Here is a 13,907-nt window from a genome sequence, read left to right as displayed (position 1 = left end):
GATACAACAATTATGTTTGTGTTGAGAGCTATTTGGTGCGGATGGAAAGCTCTTGGAGCTGCTTTGGATCGACTTCCGAGGGAGTCCTCGTCAAGGCACATTGCGCCGTGGTTGTCTTTGGGAAGGCTATTACATCTCTTATGGAACTCGCACCTCCCAGCATCATCACCATTCTATCTAGTCCATAAGCAATTCCCCCTGCAAGTTCATATCAATTCTAATGTTTCATTAACCATGCTTAACTAATCTTGTTCAGCAGCATCATCATCACAAGATACCAAGTTATCGACAAATTGTCAAAAAAGTTTTTAAGTCCCATATCTTAAAGATCCTAAACGGCTCATCCGCACACAACAAATGACAGGTCAAACAATCTAGACTTTAAAACATGGACGTCGAGATCATGTAATGTTTTCTTCAGAGATAATTGACCTTAAGAGATAATTACATACCATGAGGAGGAGCACCCATGTCAAGAGCCTCCAAAAGGTAGCCAAACTTTGCTTCGGCCTGTTTGCAGAAGAAAACATGATAGATAAGGCGCTCCCGAATAACATGAGTAATCCATTTATAATGGATAGTTCCCAAATTAAAAGAAAATGATTATCACCTCTTCAGGTGAGATGCCAATGATCTCCAAAACCTTTTCTTGAACGTCCCGCTTATATATCCTCAAACTTCCTCCACCAATCTGGTATAAATAATAGAGCGTCTCAAAAAAACTCCCAAGGGATTGTTCCAGAGAGAAAAAAATGGTCAAGCTTTCTGGTTTACCTCAACCCCATTATAGACCATGTCATAAGCGAGAGCTCGTGCAGAAGGCAAGTCATCCATATCTTCAGGCTTAGGAGCTGTGAATGGATGATGTAATGCCTGAAGAGGAAGGTCTTTTCATATTAGCACACAATATATTGGACATAAATCTCATCTCAGGCAAGAAATCAAATTATGAAACAGCAGACCTCAAGCCTCTGCTCTGGCTCATTCCACTCGAACATTGGAAAATCTGTCACCCACAGAATTGAGTGCTTGAACTGTATAATATACAAGAACTGGCATAAATCTGATGAACTGTTATCAAGTGGAACGAAAAAGTGATTGACCAATGGAGAAACTTACATGGTCAATCAAATCCATGTCATGGGCTACAAAGAGTCTTAACCTATCTAGGGTTTTATTAACCGAAGTAACAGAACCCACTCCAAATAATATAAGATCACCAGGTGCTGCTCCACATTGTTTCACAAAGTTTGTTTTACCCTGCAAGTCTAAACTAGAAACTAATGCTGCAATTCCCTCGACCTCGCCTGCATCATAAGATTAGACCTTCAGACCAAATGTACAAAGTATAGTTATATGTCTATCCTTAGAAACATACAAGTCCAAGAGAAAGAAGTAAACATGATTTATTTATTTACCATTATCCAAGACCTTCAAGAAAGGCAGACCCTTTGCTCCGGATTTTATGGCTTCATTGTAAATATCTCCTTTTTTGAGAGCTGAGTTGGAATACTTTTTAGCACCCAAAGGCACACATAATACCTTAATGATTCCACCACTTTCAAGGGCCTCCGTAAAAACCCTGAAGGACGATTCTGTGAAAACGTTTGACACCTGCATTTCAGAATTTAGGGATTTAAACTTCAAAATTGAATTGTAAGTTTCTGTACAATTGGGAAACAACTCTAAATCCCACTTCCTGGTAAATTAAAATAACTAGCTTATGCAATTATTACGTCTTTCAACTCAAGATCAAATCGTGTATCTGGTCTATCTGAGCCATATCGATCCATTGCATCAGCATATGTCAGCCTTGGGAATGGATCAGGTAGCTGGATACCTTTGATCTCTGAAAAGACCTGCACAAGAAGGTCAAACAGTTAAAAATGCTGAAAGAACATCAAACTAAATTGACGTGAAGAGATCTACAAAGAAAACGAGCTTCGGAATCTCAGAACATATAGGATTAACAGAAACACATCATGAAGCAACAACTTCGCACACAAATTTCCTCACAAAATTCACTATCATAGAAGATACGAAGTAACAAAAAAACTCAATAGTATCCCAACCTTACGGATAAGATCTTCATTCAGCTTCAGCATGTCCTCCATAGGCATGAAAGCCATTTCCATATCAAGCTGAGTGAATTCAGGCTGCCTGTCAGCTCTTAAATCTTCATCTCTAAAACATCTGATAATAAGAAACAAAACGCATGAGAGAGAAATCATTTGCTTAAGAGTCCTGCTTTTGGTGGTACATGAAGGTGATGAGTCACTTATGTTAGTGAGGCTTATGTTGGACCAATCTCAAGTGCCAAAAGATCATATACATACCTTGCTATCTGGTAATATTTGTCAAAACCAGAGACCATTAACATCTGTTTGAAGAGCTGAGGACTTTGAGGCAAAGCATAGAATGTTCCTGACTTCGATAGAGAGATTTGAAAGAATCAGACCAATAAACTATGATATAAGCTTATACTTAAGGGAAACTTAATCCTCTGACAGAACCAGGGTAAATCGAAATAAAGGCACCTGAATTCTAGAGGGAACCAGATAATCTCGCGCGCCTTCTGGAGTAGATCTCGAGAGTATTGGAGTTTCAATCTGGTACAAACAAACAAATCAAGATGGAAAAATCAAGTTAACTCCCAAAAACTGAAAACATAGCAAAAATAAATACAGAGGCTTTTTCAAATAGAGAAGGAAATACCTCAATGAACCCATGTCTGTCTTCTAGATATCTTCTAATTAGCTTCACCACGTTATGGCGAAGAACTATATTATTCTTCATTTGCTGACGGCGTAGATCAAGGCACCGAAATCTAACATCATAAAACCAAAAGCCCAAGTATTAGTAAGCATTTCGAGATTCAATATGATAGAACATACAGCTAATGTTTCACCTTAAGCGGATTTCTTCTTTCACTGAATCTTTTGTCTCGTCTGAAGTAGTAACTAGAAAGGGAAGCTTTGCCCTCACAGGATTCAATATTTCAACATGCTCTGCAACTACCTAGTGCAACATACTACCCGCATCAACTTTCGAGAGAACCAAAACATATAGGATATATATAAAACGCAGCTGAGTTAAGTGAGAAGGGAAGTCATACCTCAATGAATCCTGTTTTCATTTTCTTGTTGATGGCCTCATTTGGCCTGCTTCGAACAGTACCTTCCACCAAAACGACGTACTCAAGCCTCATGTCATTGATCAAGCCATGTGCCTCAGGAAACTCATCCGGAACTGTCGTTACCTAAAATTATAAACTTTCAATCGTAATCGAAGCATACAGTCCCCAATTATACACCTTTGCGTTGCACAAACGAATTCAACGAGTTTAATCAAAGATAATCGTTTTGCCCCATTGCAACCATCAGAGCTAAAATAACAAGTCAAACCTTGAATTAGCAATACTCCAGTTAAGAGATTCGGATAGAAAGAAACAACCAATCAATCTATTGTTACTTAACACTTTACAGCTATAACGTAAAACATTAGGTAAGAAAAGGTGAAATCTCAAACCTGGACAATGCCGGTATGATCTCTAAGATTAAGGAAAGTGAGACCTCCATGGACTCTGTGAAGTGCGACCCATCCGCAAAGGCGGACCCTTTTACCAACATCTTCGACTGATAATTCGCCGCATAGCCCTGTGCGAGATACCCACCGGAGAACCGACGGAGGAGATGGAACCGGCTTCACTACGACATCGCCGGAGGTAGCCGCAACAGTAGAATTGGAGAAGGTTCTTCGGGTTCCGGGAAGTGGGTTTCTCCGTTTGGGTACGAAGAATAAAACGGCGGCGTTTGATGCGGATACGGCGGTGGCGGAGAGGAAACGAGCAGGTCGAAGAGGCAAAGTTCGCAGGAGCAGAGACATTGTTGGGACGAGATTTTAGCTCAAGTGAGGAATAAGGTTTAAGGGATTGCGTTTTAGAGACGAAGAAATCAATTTTGATTGAACCAGCTAAAATTGGTTCGGTTTATAACTAACCGGAATGGTCTCAGTTGAGATAACTCAGTTTTGTTTTTGTGGTCAACTCAACTGCGTTGTGAAGGCTTTTTTATTTAAAAGTTAAAACTCATATATAAGTCATAAGTATCAGTAACCAAAACTTGTTATCTGATAATACAGCTTCCAAAAGGGAGAGCTAGTTCTGTACAAATCCATAATTAGACATTTTTCTTATTTGTCGCTCCTTAGAACATCATCTAACACTGCCTCCCATCTTCATCATTTACAATGTTGTCGCTTCTTATGTTTTGCTTGCGCCAGATTTTGGAAGAAATCTACAAATACAGTCTCGTAATCTGGCATCTTTCCGTAACCTGCAAATGCATTTCAAACAGTATTAAACCTTCATTTCTCTGCTCCTCTGAGAAGATCATATTTAAAAAACTACCCAAAAACTTGCCTGGAAAATAGTTGATGTCAATAACGTAAAACGTGTTTTTGCTCCCATGTTCCCTGATCATGTCTATGTTGAAGAGACGAAGTCCCTATCAAAGAAAAAAAACTATATTTGAAAAACCGGACTTGCAAGGGAAAAAGTGGAGAAAAGCAGCGAAAATTTTATACCAGTAAGCTTCTTAGCTCTTTTACAAGGGCCTCGAGGAAAGGCTTTGGAGGGAGTTCAGCAACACGAGGGTCCAAGTCAGCGTTATCCGCTGAAGCAGAAGCAGATGAAACTCTTGGGAATTGGAAGACGCCATCAACTTTGGCTTTTTCACAATTACTCACATTTGGTAGAGAAAACCGTCTCATGACTTTTATAATATCACCCACCACAAAAACCTTGAACATAACTCCACCTTCATGCACCAAAGAAAGATGCATTGAGTATTTTGAAGATCTATACATGGGGAAAATTGCTTAGTGAAGTTAAAACCCAATACCATGATTTACAAACTCTTGAAGGACTAAAGGCGGGTCAAGTTCTGCAAGTGAGCGCCTGTCATAAGCTAAGTACAATTGATGTGACTTCGCAGTTCCATCAATCCAGAGCGGCTTTGCAACTGCGGAAAAAGTTGACAATAAATAAGTTTGAACCAATGTCAGCCCCTGGTCATCATCATCATCATCTAAATATAAGAAGAATTAATGTTAAGATAATATGTTCAGTTTTTACCTAGTGGAAATTTAAGACCAGCTTCCACAACTTTGTCAGCACTAGCTGCTGAATCTTTCAAGACAACCATTTGCTTCGGAACAAAAATGCTGCCTACATAGATTTACCAGATAAAAAATCACTTATATAGAAACTTAAGAAATATTTTGAAAATTTCAGTGTGAAGATAACTTATTGAGGAGGGTTGTTACCACTGCAATCTGACAGATGCAAATCTGCCATACCCTGAAGCATCGATTGTCGATTATATATACGCTGTATTGAACCTGGTGGGTCAAGCACAGTCACTTCTGGGTGGTTTTGCTGGTAATCCTACAAACACGCGATACAAACATGAGATTGTCGAACATGATTCGATGACAATATACTCCTGCTGAAAGGATAATGTCCACAAACTGATCTAGCTTAACAGTCGAATACTAATCCTATTTAAGTTGAACACACATTTACATTCTCAAACCAATAAAATTTAAAGAAAGGCAGACAGTTTTTCGAACCTCAATAACTTCTTGCCACTCTTTTCCCAGCAACTGCAGGAGAATAATCATATAGTTCATTAGAATTCCAGTAGAAACACACAGATACAAGCTCGGAGCATTCTTTCACGAACCTTATGCAAAACGACATCAAATGGCCCTTGTTCAGAAAGAGGGCGGTTCAAATCGATGGGGACAAAGAAAATGCCTTTTCTCCTAAAATAGACAGACACACAAAATGTAGTAGTGTTAGCATTTTGTTCAAAACGATACTGGAGGAAGAAAAAGAATGAAAGCTATAGGTTGATTAGAAAGCAACAAAGCAGAGACCAAACTGAACAAAAACCAATTAAGAAAAGTTCTCTTTGACCAATTTGAGACATTCTAGAACATGATAATTTATGTTGAACCAGTGATCGTTTTAGCCAAAAACACCCATGTGACTGAAGAAGATTTCAAAGCCGCAGAAAAAAGCAAAACATCAAGTGTATTTTTTTATATTTTTAAGCCAAAGTCAAACCTCAATAGAGACTGAGACTAATCTAAATGGATTTAACAAGGAATATTCCCACAGAAACTAAGGAAGTTATAAAAAGATTCCTGATGCCACAAGTACATTAGTATACTAGTGTAAGTATAAGCAAAAGGAGTCGATTAAGGACAAAAACATGGCAGATGACAAGACAGTGGCAAGTGGCAATGGTCCTCCGCAACAGAATCAGGAAAACCAATAATAAGAACCAAAACAAGAGTAAGGAAACAAGAACCAAATCTAGAAGAAAATGTCAAAGTCCTAAATATCTTTTTAAAGGTAGAAAAGAACTTGTCGGCTCTCTCTAAACGCCAACAAAGGAACAGTCTTCTCAGGTAAAGTAGTGGAACAATCAATTTAAAAAAAAAAGGACACAGTCACAAGATTGTTCAACAAATTTGGAAACTTTGTAGTGTAAAAATCAAAACTTGACAATCAAATGAGCAAATTTGGGGTTCGCATTTCGTTACCTAGCAAGAACTTCAAGCTTGGGCTGCAAGAAACTCTTCTTCTTCTTGGGAGTGAGAGCATACCCAACAACGAGTTTCTGCTGCTGCAGCAACGGCTGGTGAAACTGAAACGGCGACGCTTCGGTGACAGCCACTTCTCTGCCGCCGTCGTCTTCTTCCTCTTCAGCTTTGGTTGGAACCATGTTTTCCCCTTCGAATCTCATACCAAAGTCTTCAAATCCACCGCAGGCGAACCCTAAATTGCAGGTAATCCCCAAATTACGGCTCAATCGGGCAGTTTCGATCTCGCAGGAAGCAAACATGAATGGAAGCGGTATTAAAAAAAAAAAGAGAGAGAGAGAGAAGAGGGCAAAGGTAGAATCTTTAAAGATCCCTCTCAGATTCTTTATCCTCTTACACGCAAGTGGTTTGAATTTAGGCACTTCCCCTATTAGAGAGAGTGTTTTTGTCTCGAGAACGAGAGAGCGAGAGAGAAACAAAACAAAAGATGAAAACTTTTGAACACTAAACGTATCTGTCAAAATCAATACAGGGCGAAGAAATCAGAGAGAGAGGAATGAGATGAGGAGGATGTTGAGGGAGAGAGATTGGTCTGAAGATCAAATATTTATAGAGAGAGAGATGAGAGTATTTGCAGAAAAAGATATGTTTTTTATTTAGTGAAAATGGTCTCTCTCTCGTTCCCCCAAAGATTTGCTTTTTTTTTTCCCTTTTTCTTTTCAGATTTATTATTTTCCTTAAAGCTGTTTAAGAGTTTCCACGTATTTAACTCTTTTTTATATGTTTTTTTCTCTTTTTAATGAATTACACGTAGTCTAACATTTAATACATTGTACAGTGTATGTGCTTTTCATACCGTATGTGTTACACTGGATATAATCGTATTTGGGTTTTTTTAATAATTGCCAATGTTCTTTTTTTCGTAACATATTTTTTAATGAAACAAGATTTGGTTAAAGCACGTTTGGCTTTCGAAAAGTTGAAACTCTATATACTACGATGATTGGGTAGGCAATTTAATCAATATCTCTTAATTTGCCTATATACCTACGTCACCAAATCTTTTGTGGTGGTGAGCTATGTTACATGGAAACTTGTGGAAACTCGGAAACAAGTCACAGAAACACGATTTCTAAAAATCTCTATTTGGAAATACGATGGAAATTTCGTTTCCGTTTTGGAAACGCAACAAAAACTCTTTTTTATAATTTCAAAATTTAATAAATAAATAATTTGAAAATATAAGTATTCATGATACATATAATGAAAAACAAAATAATATAATTAGTAGCTTAAAAGCTAAAATCCCTAAATATATGGCGATGCTGGTTAAAAAATTGATTTTGAACGTTTATTTTTTTACAATTTTACTTTTAACTAAACTATTTAATATTTCTGTTTTGAATTTGTGTTGTTTCAGATTTTTTTTAATATGGTTTTTATGTTTGGAGACTTATTATATATATATATATATATATATATATATATATTTGTATAGACATATATATATATATATGTTTCCTACACGTTTCCATTACTTAATTTTTAAAAAAAAATCGTTTCCCGTTTCCGAAACGTTTCCTTTTCGCGTATCCATTTCCGTTTCCATGCAACCTAGGTGGTGAATTCCTATTCGAGCCTAATGGTCCAAAAGAATTGAAATGGACGATTTATGTGTCTGCCATAACATGATGTTTGATGTGATTGATCCTTGCTATTTGTTGGATCTTTCAAATGTTTAACTCCTGCGAAATAGTTTTAGAAGCTTTTCGTTGATTTTACAATATTGCGTGGCAGCTTATAATTAGTGTCAACATTACGATGGCTCATGAACTGCCGTCCTCCAGCATCTATACGTTAATGTTTCACAATTCAGAGCTACTCAACCGTAATTAATAATAATCTAACTCTTCGTATCGTATCTTTTTTTTTTTTTTATTGTACTCGTTTTGGTGGATCGTCCAACTACTTGTAAATTAAATTCTTTGTCAATGTTTACCAAATTTTTGTTAGTTTCGATTTAATGTGTGTGTAAATTAAGCAGCCTCTAGAGAATCCTAGAGGTGGAAGCTATTGCCTGTTAGGGTTCTATGGTCTTCGATTTGACGAGCTTTAGTATTCTTTGATTTTCTAAGACGACGCTAGATATTTGGATAAGCTTGTCTGTTTCTTAATCTATGCTCGTCCGCACGCGCATGCAAATCTGATAGTAGTTTTACGTGCCCACAACTATAATTATTTTATAGAAACTTTGGTATCTGTCGATTTCTTTATTGTTGCACATAAAAGTTGAGCGAAAACAATAATATTTTATAAAATGAAAAAGCAAATGTTGCAAAATGTCTTAACAGATTAGCTTAAAGATCTTTTCTAGTGGATCAGGTCTTTAGATTACATCCAATTAAAAACGACAAAAAGCTAGAGGTTAATCTACTGATTTCCAACTTATATTATAGATTATAACATATATAATAAACTAATGATAAATGCAATTGACTTCATTGGAATATATGAGTATGACGATGAACAACATGCAAGGGAATATGCTCCTTTTGTTAGGCAGCAGAGTCTCTTGTTTCTGTCAGAATCTTCCTTTCGTTTGAGGTAGATTACACATATATATCAAACTACCATAATATTTATTTACTATAATCATGAGTAGTAAACCTTTTTCCACGTTTTAAAATTTTCTAATGAAGTTTAGCTATCATATACAATTATTATTAAATGTACGGTTTGATCATGTACTTTTGAAATAGTTGGAAAATAATTACTTATGTTCGTAATGCAAGTATATAACAACAAAATTTATTCATCAAGTAAGACTAGTTTTCAGTACATCATCATTATATATTTTGCGTAAACACTATAACTCTAGTGTATGATTGTGTTACTATGTATTATTTTGTTCTAACACTAAAAAACCAGTCACCTTTTTTTTTATTCAACTTACTAAGATACAATTAATTCAAATTACTAACACACAACTTTGTGTTCGTTGTTTGACCTAATTTTAAGACAATTTGTGAGTATAGTAGTAAATGAGGCAAAAAAAAATTCCAATTGAGTAAAACATATGATTCTAGAATTTCATCAGCATATGGTGCAGATAGAATACGATACTTGATGTTCAAGATATATATGCACTGACATAGACTTATCAAGTGCTGACGATTAACTAATTGTAGAATCAAATACCGTGTTGACTTATTATCTATATGTTCATGTTTACGAGAATATAATGTGTCGTCAAATATATATGCGATTGATCACTACATAAAAAGTGATATGCATATGCTTTTATTCTACACCTGACAGTTGACTTCGATATGAGCTGACTCTATTTCTCTATTTTTGGAGAATGGAATATTTGTATACGTTAAGATGAGAAGAAAAACAAAACTTCGCTGTAAAATATAAAGGGCAACGTCACATGGAAATGATCCGATCCAATTGAAGTTAATTATCCTTATTCGCTAGAAGAGTACTGTTGTTTCACCTAATGGATTTGGATTCAAATGTGGTGCTACGTATGTGAAATATGATTGATGTTCATACATGTAATAAAAAGGATTCTTCCAAAGATGTATATGAAAACTTATGAATCACAACAACCGGCCAGAAATGTTGGAGTAACTAAACAAGAAGTACTGGTAACAAATGAGGATTTTGAACATAACTAGACAAAAACAGGTCTATGTTGAGTTGTTACGTTCAGTTTCTTGGATATATTTCCGACTTCTTTTGTTTTTAACGATAAAAGGGAAAAACAAATTTGTATTCTATATTCTTTACGATCATGATAGTGAAATCCACAAGAGTAGATCTAATTTACATGTTGATGTGAACACCAAAAAATGGTGTACATGTTACGCTTTGCCAAAAGTCTAAAATTCAAGTAATACAAGAGCAAACATGTTAAGTACGCTTGACATATATTTCTGTAAATTCTTACGAGTCGACGACGACAAGTACATTTCTTTGACTGAAAAAATGATTTTATTTAGTTTAGATATCTATCAAAATTTGATCTTTTGAACAGACGACAAAATTTATACACCACTCGTTACATAAATAAGTATATATTATATACTAGTAATATATAGTTATTATAATATGCATTGTGCTGTGTTGTCTCTGTGTACATATGTGTACCACTAAGTAGGAATAAAAGGTACATAAGAACATCAAACTTCAAAATGCATCTTAGTGGAATTTCATACACCCACTAATCTTTTGGCATTATTGTCGACTTTTTAGCCTTTTGTGGGTGTTAAGTTGGTTTTTTGTTTTAGGTGAAAAATATTTGTAAGTGCATTAGAACATATCCGCTTTTAACATCTGCCTTATAAACTTCTCATCTCTGATCTCTCTATCGTTATTATTCTTTAACAATAAGTAATAACACATCTGTTAGCAAATATTTTTAAGAAGATATATATACAAATAGTGACTTTTATGCCCATAATCGACTCTTAATTAAGGCGTATAACTAAGATTAAAATATACTGTATTATACAAAGCTAACAACAAATCCAATAAAAGGGAAAGATATAGTACTCGTCTATAGGACCTGGCATACAAATCAAACCGAATCTGAACCAAATATTTTATTTAAAGCAACGGTGAAAAAGAAAATTTTATAAATTCCATGTTTCATTTTTTAATAGGAAACAATAAAGTTATAAAACCAACTGAAAACTACGTCTACATGAGTCGTTCGTATTATTCATAGACAGATAGACTAGATGTGTAGAGTACAGTAGGACATGTTTACAAGTTTGTTTCCTAATTATACAACCATAAACCAAATAAACAACATAAAGATTTTCGTATATTTAATCTAACTCCCCTTTGTAGGCGGAGTATAAGAGGTTGCCGTAGGCCTTTCATGAAGGTTTCAACAACTTAACATACTGTAGTGGTGACGGAACATAGAGAACCTTTACTTAAGCCAAGTGCAACCCGTTCACTCAAAAAAGTAGATGACAATGTGATTGGTGCGGTGGTATCGAACTGGATTGGAGAAGAGATAAAACAACACTGAACTGCTGTTCTCGCAGAATATCACTGTGGCAGACCTATGATTGCCGTCAGCTAAATGCAAGGATAAGATTGCAAAGCTTCGCGGCTTTGGTGATGGCATCTTAATAAAGAAGCTTTGATTGAAGTTTACTGATTTTGATTTACGAAACTGGAAAGGTAAATGGTATGATTCTATATATATTTGGTTTATTCCACTAGTTACTTGATTGTTACAAATACATATTACACTTTTGCACTCACTAAATCATCAGAGATTGCCAATGAACATCCAATGTAACACTGCTTTCTGATTCTGAATTCAGCTGTGCTTTTATTGACTTGGGAAGAACCTAAACCAATTTCTGGCTCCCAAAAGTCAGAACTCTGATATCTGGAAGCCTAAAGCAAATTAATCAAGAAACTGGTTGCACCCCGTTCCATGCACGTGGGTCATCAGAGAGTTCATTGATCCTATTGTTGCGGCTCTCCTGCAAGTATGCTACACCAGCCCAAAGTCCGCGTATAAGTAGAATGCTCGTAAATACAATAGTTCCAAGTGTGCAAGCTACCTGCGTTCGACCATAGAAATGACATAAAAATCCAATCCCCACAGACGTTAAGTAACACAACACATTGTCTCTTTCAAAGACACAAAGTAGCCTATACATTGAAAGATATGCACATTAGCCCAAGTATTCAAAAACAGAGAGCAGCAACAATAGGATCAATGAACTCTCTGATGACACTATATATATTTATAAAGAGAGCCGCAACATTAGCTCATGTGAAGTATATACTTATATGCATACGGATAGACACTCATGCCTTTGTGTGATAATACAGAAGGGTGAGTGAAGTAATGAATTAAGATCCATTCAATTTTGCTATGTGTGAGTAGAATGAAACAAAGCCCGGTGCTTAACTTGAGCTCAGTAACATTTTCTATATTGATACACATTCGTAATATGACTTTGTATTCTCCATGAAACTATATTCATGGCAACTCATCAACAAAGTTCTAAGCTTGATACAACCCTGTCTACTCAAATTTATAGTAGATACAGAACTCTGCCATGGTCAGTGAATCCGATAGCGAAGATATAACAATCAAAGGGAAACAAAACAAGCCACTCCTTGTTAACTCCCTGAAGAACTAGACCATCTAAAAACCATGGCAAGAAAACCAAATAACACAAGAGAGGTGTTCCAAGTTCGATTCTTTTAACAACAATGAAGAACCTTTCTTCATAATACTACAATTCAACGGAGGTTTAGTGTAAAATTACCTCGAGGAAAGCCTTCAAGATCCACAAAAATGCAAGAATAAGTACTCCATTCACTGAAAACCCAACCTAAAATTGAAACCAAAAAACTTGGTAAGAACACTGTGATCCGAGATCTTAAATCAACAGTTTGAAAGGATCATCACTCATCAATGGCAATGGCAATGGCAATGGAAGAGAGAAGAAAAGACTAACGAGCTTGGTAGAGATGGAAACAGGCAAGATTGATCTGACAGCTTTCCTAGCTCTCTTGGAAACCTTTCTGAAAACATTCTCTACAAATCTAAGTAAAAGATCCAAGCTTCTATCTTCTTCCTCGTGATCATCTTCTTCGTCTTCTTCGTAATCGTCATCGAACCCGTCGTACTCCGGTCTGATCTTCCGGTTCCAGCTCCTCGTATCGTCTCCGAAATCATCCCTCCCCTGTTGCAAAAAAAAAAAAAAAACCCAATTGAAAAAAAAGTTGAAAAACTGAAGCTTTGTAAGCATACATACACCAAGTAGAGAGAGCAATAGAAATTGAATGTACGTTGATGAAATCGCGGGATCGGCGAGAGGCAAGAAGGGGAGAAGGGGAATCAGAGAATCTGGTGGGACTGGTGGTGAAGATTAGGGTTTTGGGAGTGAAGATGAACAAGGAGGAGAGACGCGATCGAGTTTGATGCCCTAGAGAAGAAGGCGATGAGATTGAGGCGGAGTATTGCATCCTTCGCGTTACGCATCAGACCCTCTCTCTCTCTCTCTCTGCTCCTACTGTCGTCACTCGTCAATATTGATTCCATAATACTATATTATTATTTTATTTTTAAAAAAAGATATACAGTAATTTTTTTTTTTTTTGTGACATATTTATTTGATTATGTTTGTCCAACAAAAAAAAAGTTTATTTGATTATGAAAGCTAAAACTATAACATGAGGCAGTGTAGTGCTCAAAATAAACATGACGATTGAAGATTCTTGATTGTGTCAAGTTGTATAGCCAACGG

General features: G+C 36.1%; 3 protein-coding genes across 3 annotated transcripts in view; all 3 read right to left on the bottom strand.

The window, feature by feature from the left end:
* LOC104716773 (aspartate--tRNA ligase, chloroplastic/mitochondrial) overlaps positions 1 to 3,885 on the bottom strand; it is a 5,522-nt gene extending 1,637 nt beyond the window's left edge. Inside the window, exons 1-15 of the mRNA XM_010434213.2 lie at positions 3,529 to 3,885; positions 3,116 to 3,259; positions 2,909 to 3,018; positions 2,716 to 2,827; positions 2,538 to 2,609; positions 2,337 to 2,428; positions 2,073 to 2,193; positions 1,737 to 1,859; positions 1,419 to 1,614; positions 1,120 to 1,307; positions 963 to 1,034; positions 775 to 873; positions 611 to 691; positions 453 to 510; positions 15 to 198 (exon numbers count right to left, since the gene is read on the bottom strand). Of these exons, the coding sequence (XP_010432515.1) occupies positions 29 to 198; positions 453 to 510; positions 611 to 691; positions 775 to 873; positions 963 to 1,034; positions 1,120 to 1,307; positions 1,419 to 1,614; positions 1,737 to 1,859; positions 2,073 to 2,193; positions 2,337 to 2,428; positions 2,538 to 2,609; positions 2,716 to 2,827; positions 2,909 to 3,018; positions 3,116 to 3,259; positions 3,529 to 3,885 (1,995 nt within the window). The 3' untranslated portion in view covers positions 15 to 28. The remainder of the gene's footprint in view (positions 1 to 14; positions 199 to 452; positions 511 to 610; positions 692 to 774; positions 874 to 962; positions 1,035 to 1,119; positions 1,308 to 1,418; positions 1,615 to 1,736; positions 1,860 to 2,072; positions 2,194 to 2,336; positions 2,429 to 2,537; positions 2,610 to 2,715; positions 2,828 to 2,908; positions 3,019 to 3,115; positions 3,260 to 3,528) is intronic.
* LOC104716774 (inositol-tetrakisphosphate 1-kinase 2-like) lies at positions 4,052 to 7,257 on the bottom strand. Its single transcript, XM_010434215.2, has 9 exons — positions 6,613 to 7,257; positions 5,745 to 5,826; positions 5,632 to 5,664; positions 5,326 to 5,446; positions 5,135 to 5,227; positions 4,902 to 5,021; positions 4,585 to 4,817; positions 4,421 to 4,505; positions 4,052 to 4,334 (listed from the first exon to the last, which is right to left on the bottom strand). The coding sequence occupies exons 1-9, from the start codon at positions 6,912 to 6,914 to the stop codon at positions 4,240 to 4,242; spliced, it is 1,164 nt and encodes a 387-aa protein (XP_010432517.1). The 5' UTR covers positions 6,915 to 7,257; the 3' UTR covers positions 4,052 to 4,239.
* On the bottom strand, positions 11,808 to 13,700 carry LOC104716772. The gene is made up of 4 exons (XM_010434212.2): positions 13,450 to 13,700; positions 13,116 to 13,343; positions 12,924 to 12,989; positions 11,808 to 12,206 (listed from the first exon to the last, which is right to left on the bottom strand). Exons 1-4 carry the CDS (start codon positions 13,624 to 13,626, stop codon positions 12,051 to 12,053), a joined length of 627 nt encoding a protein of 208 aa, XP_010432514.1. The 5' UTR covers positions 13,627 to 13,700; the 3' UTR covers positions 11,808 to 12,050.

This window comes from Camelina sativa, chromosome 10 (genome assembly GCF_000633955.1).
Source record: "Camelina sativa cultivar DH55 chromosome 10, Cs, whole genome shotgun sequence".
NCBI classification, from domain to species: domain Eukaryota; kingdom Viridiplantae; phylum Streptophyta; class Magnoliopsida; order Brassicales; family Brassicaceae; genus Camelina; species Camelina sativa.
Note: the sequence above shows the minus strand (reverse complement) of the source record. Positions and strands in the feature narration are given on the sequence as shown.

Excerpts from the sequence above, each read along its gene's own strand:
- LOC104716772 (XM_010434212.2), bottom strand. The coding sequence starts at position 13,626 with ATGCAATACTCCGCCTCAATCTCATCGCCTTCTTCTCTAGGGCATCAA. Across the intron at positions 12,990-13,115 it reads TTTCCATCTCTACCAAGCTC|GTTGGGTTTTCAGTGAATGG; the intron begins GTTAGTCTTTTC and ends TTTCAATTTTAG. Across the intron at positions 12,207-12,923 it reads TCTTGAAGGCTTTCCTCGAG|GTAGCTTGCACACTTGGAAC; the intron begins GTAATTTTACAC and ends GGTCGAACGCAG.
- LOC104716774 (XM_010434215.2), bottom strand. The coding sequence starts at position 6,914 with ATGTTTGCTTCCTGCGAGATCGAAACTGCCCGATTGAGCCGTAATTTG. Across the intron at positions 5,827-6,612 it reads AAGCTTGAAGTTCTTGCTAG|GAGAAAAGGCATTTTCTTTG; the intron begins GTAACGAAATGC and ends TGTCTATTTTAG. Across the intron at positions 4,506-4,584 it reads AAGAGCTAAGAAGCTTACTG|GGACTTCGTCTCTTCAACAT; the intron begins GTATAAAATTTT and ends TTTCTTTGATAG.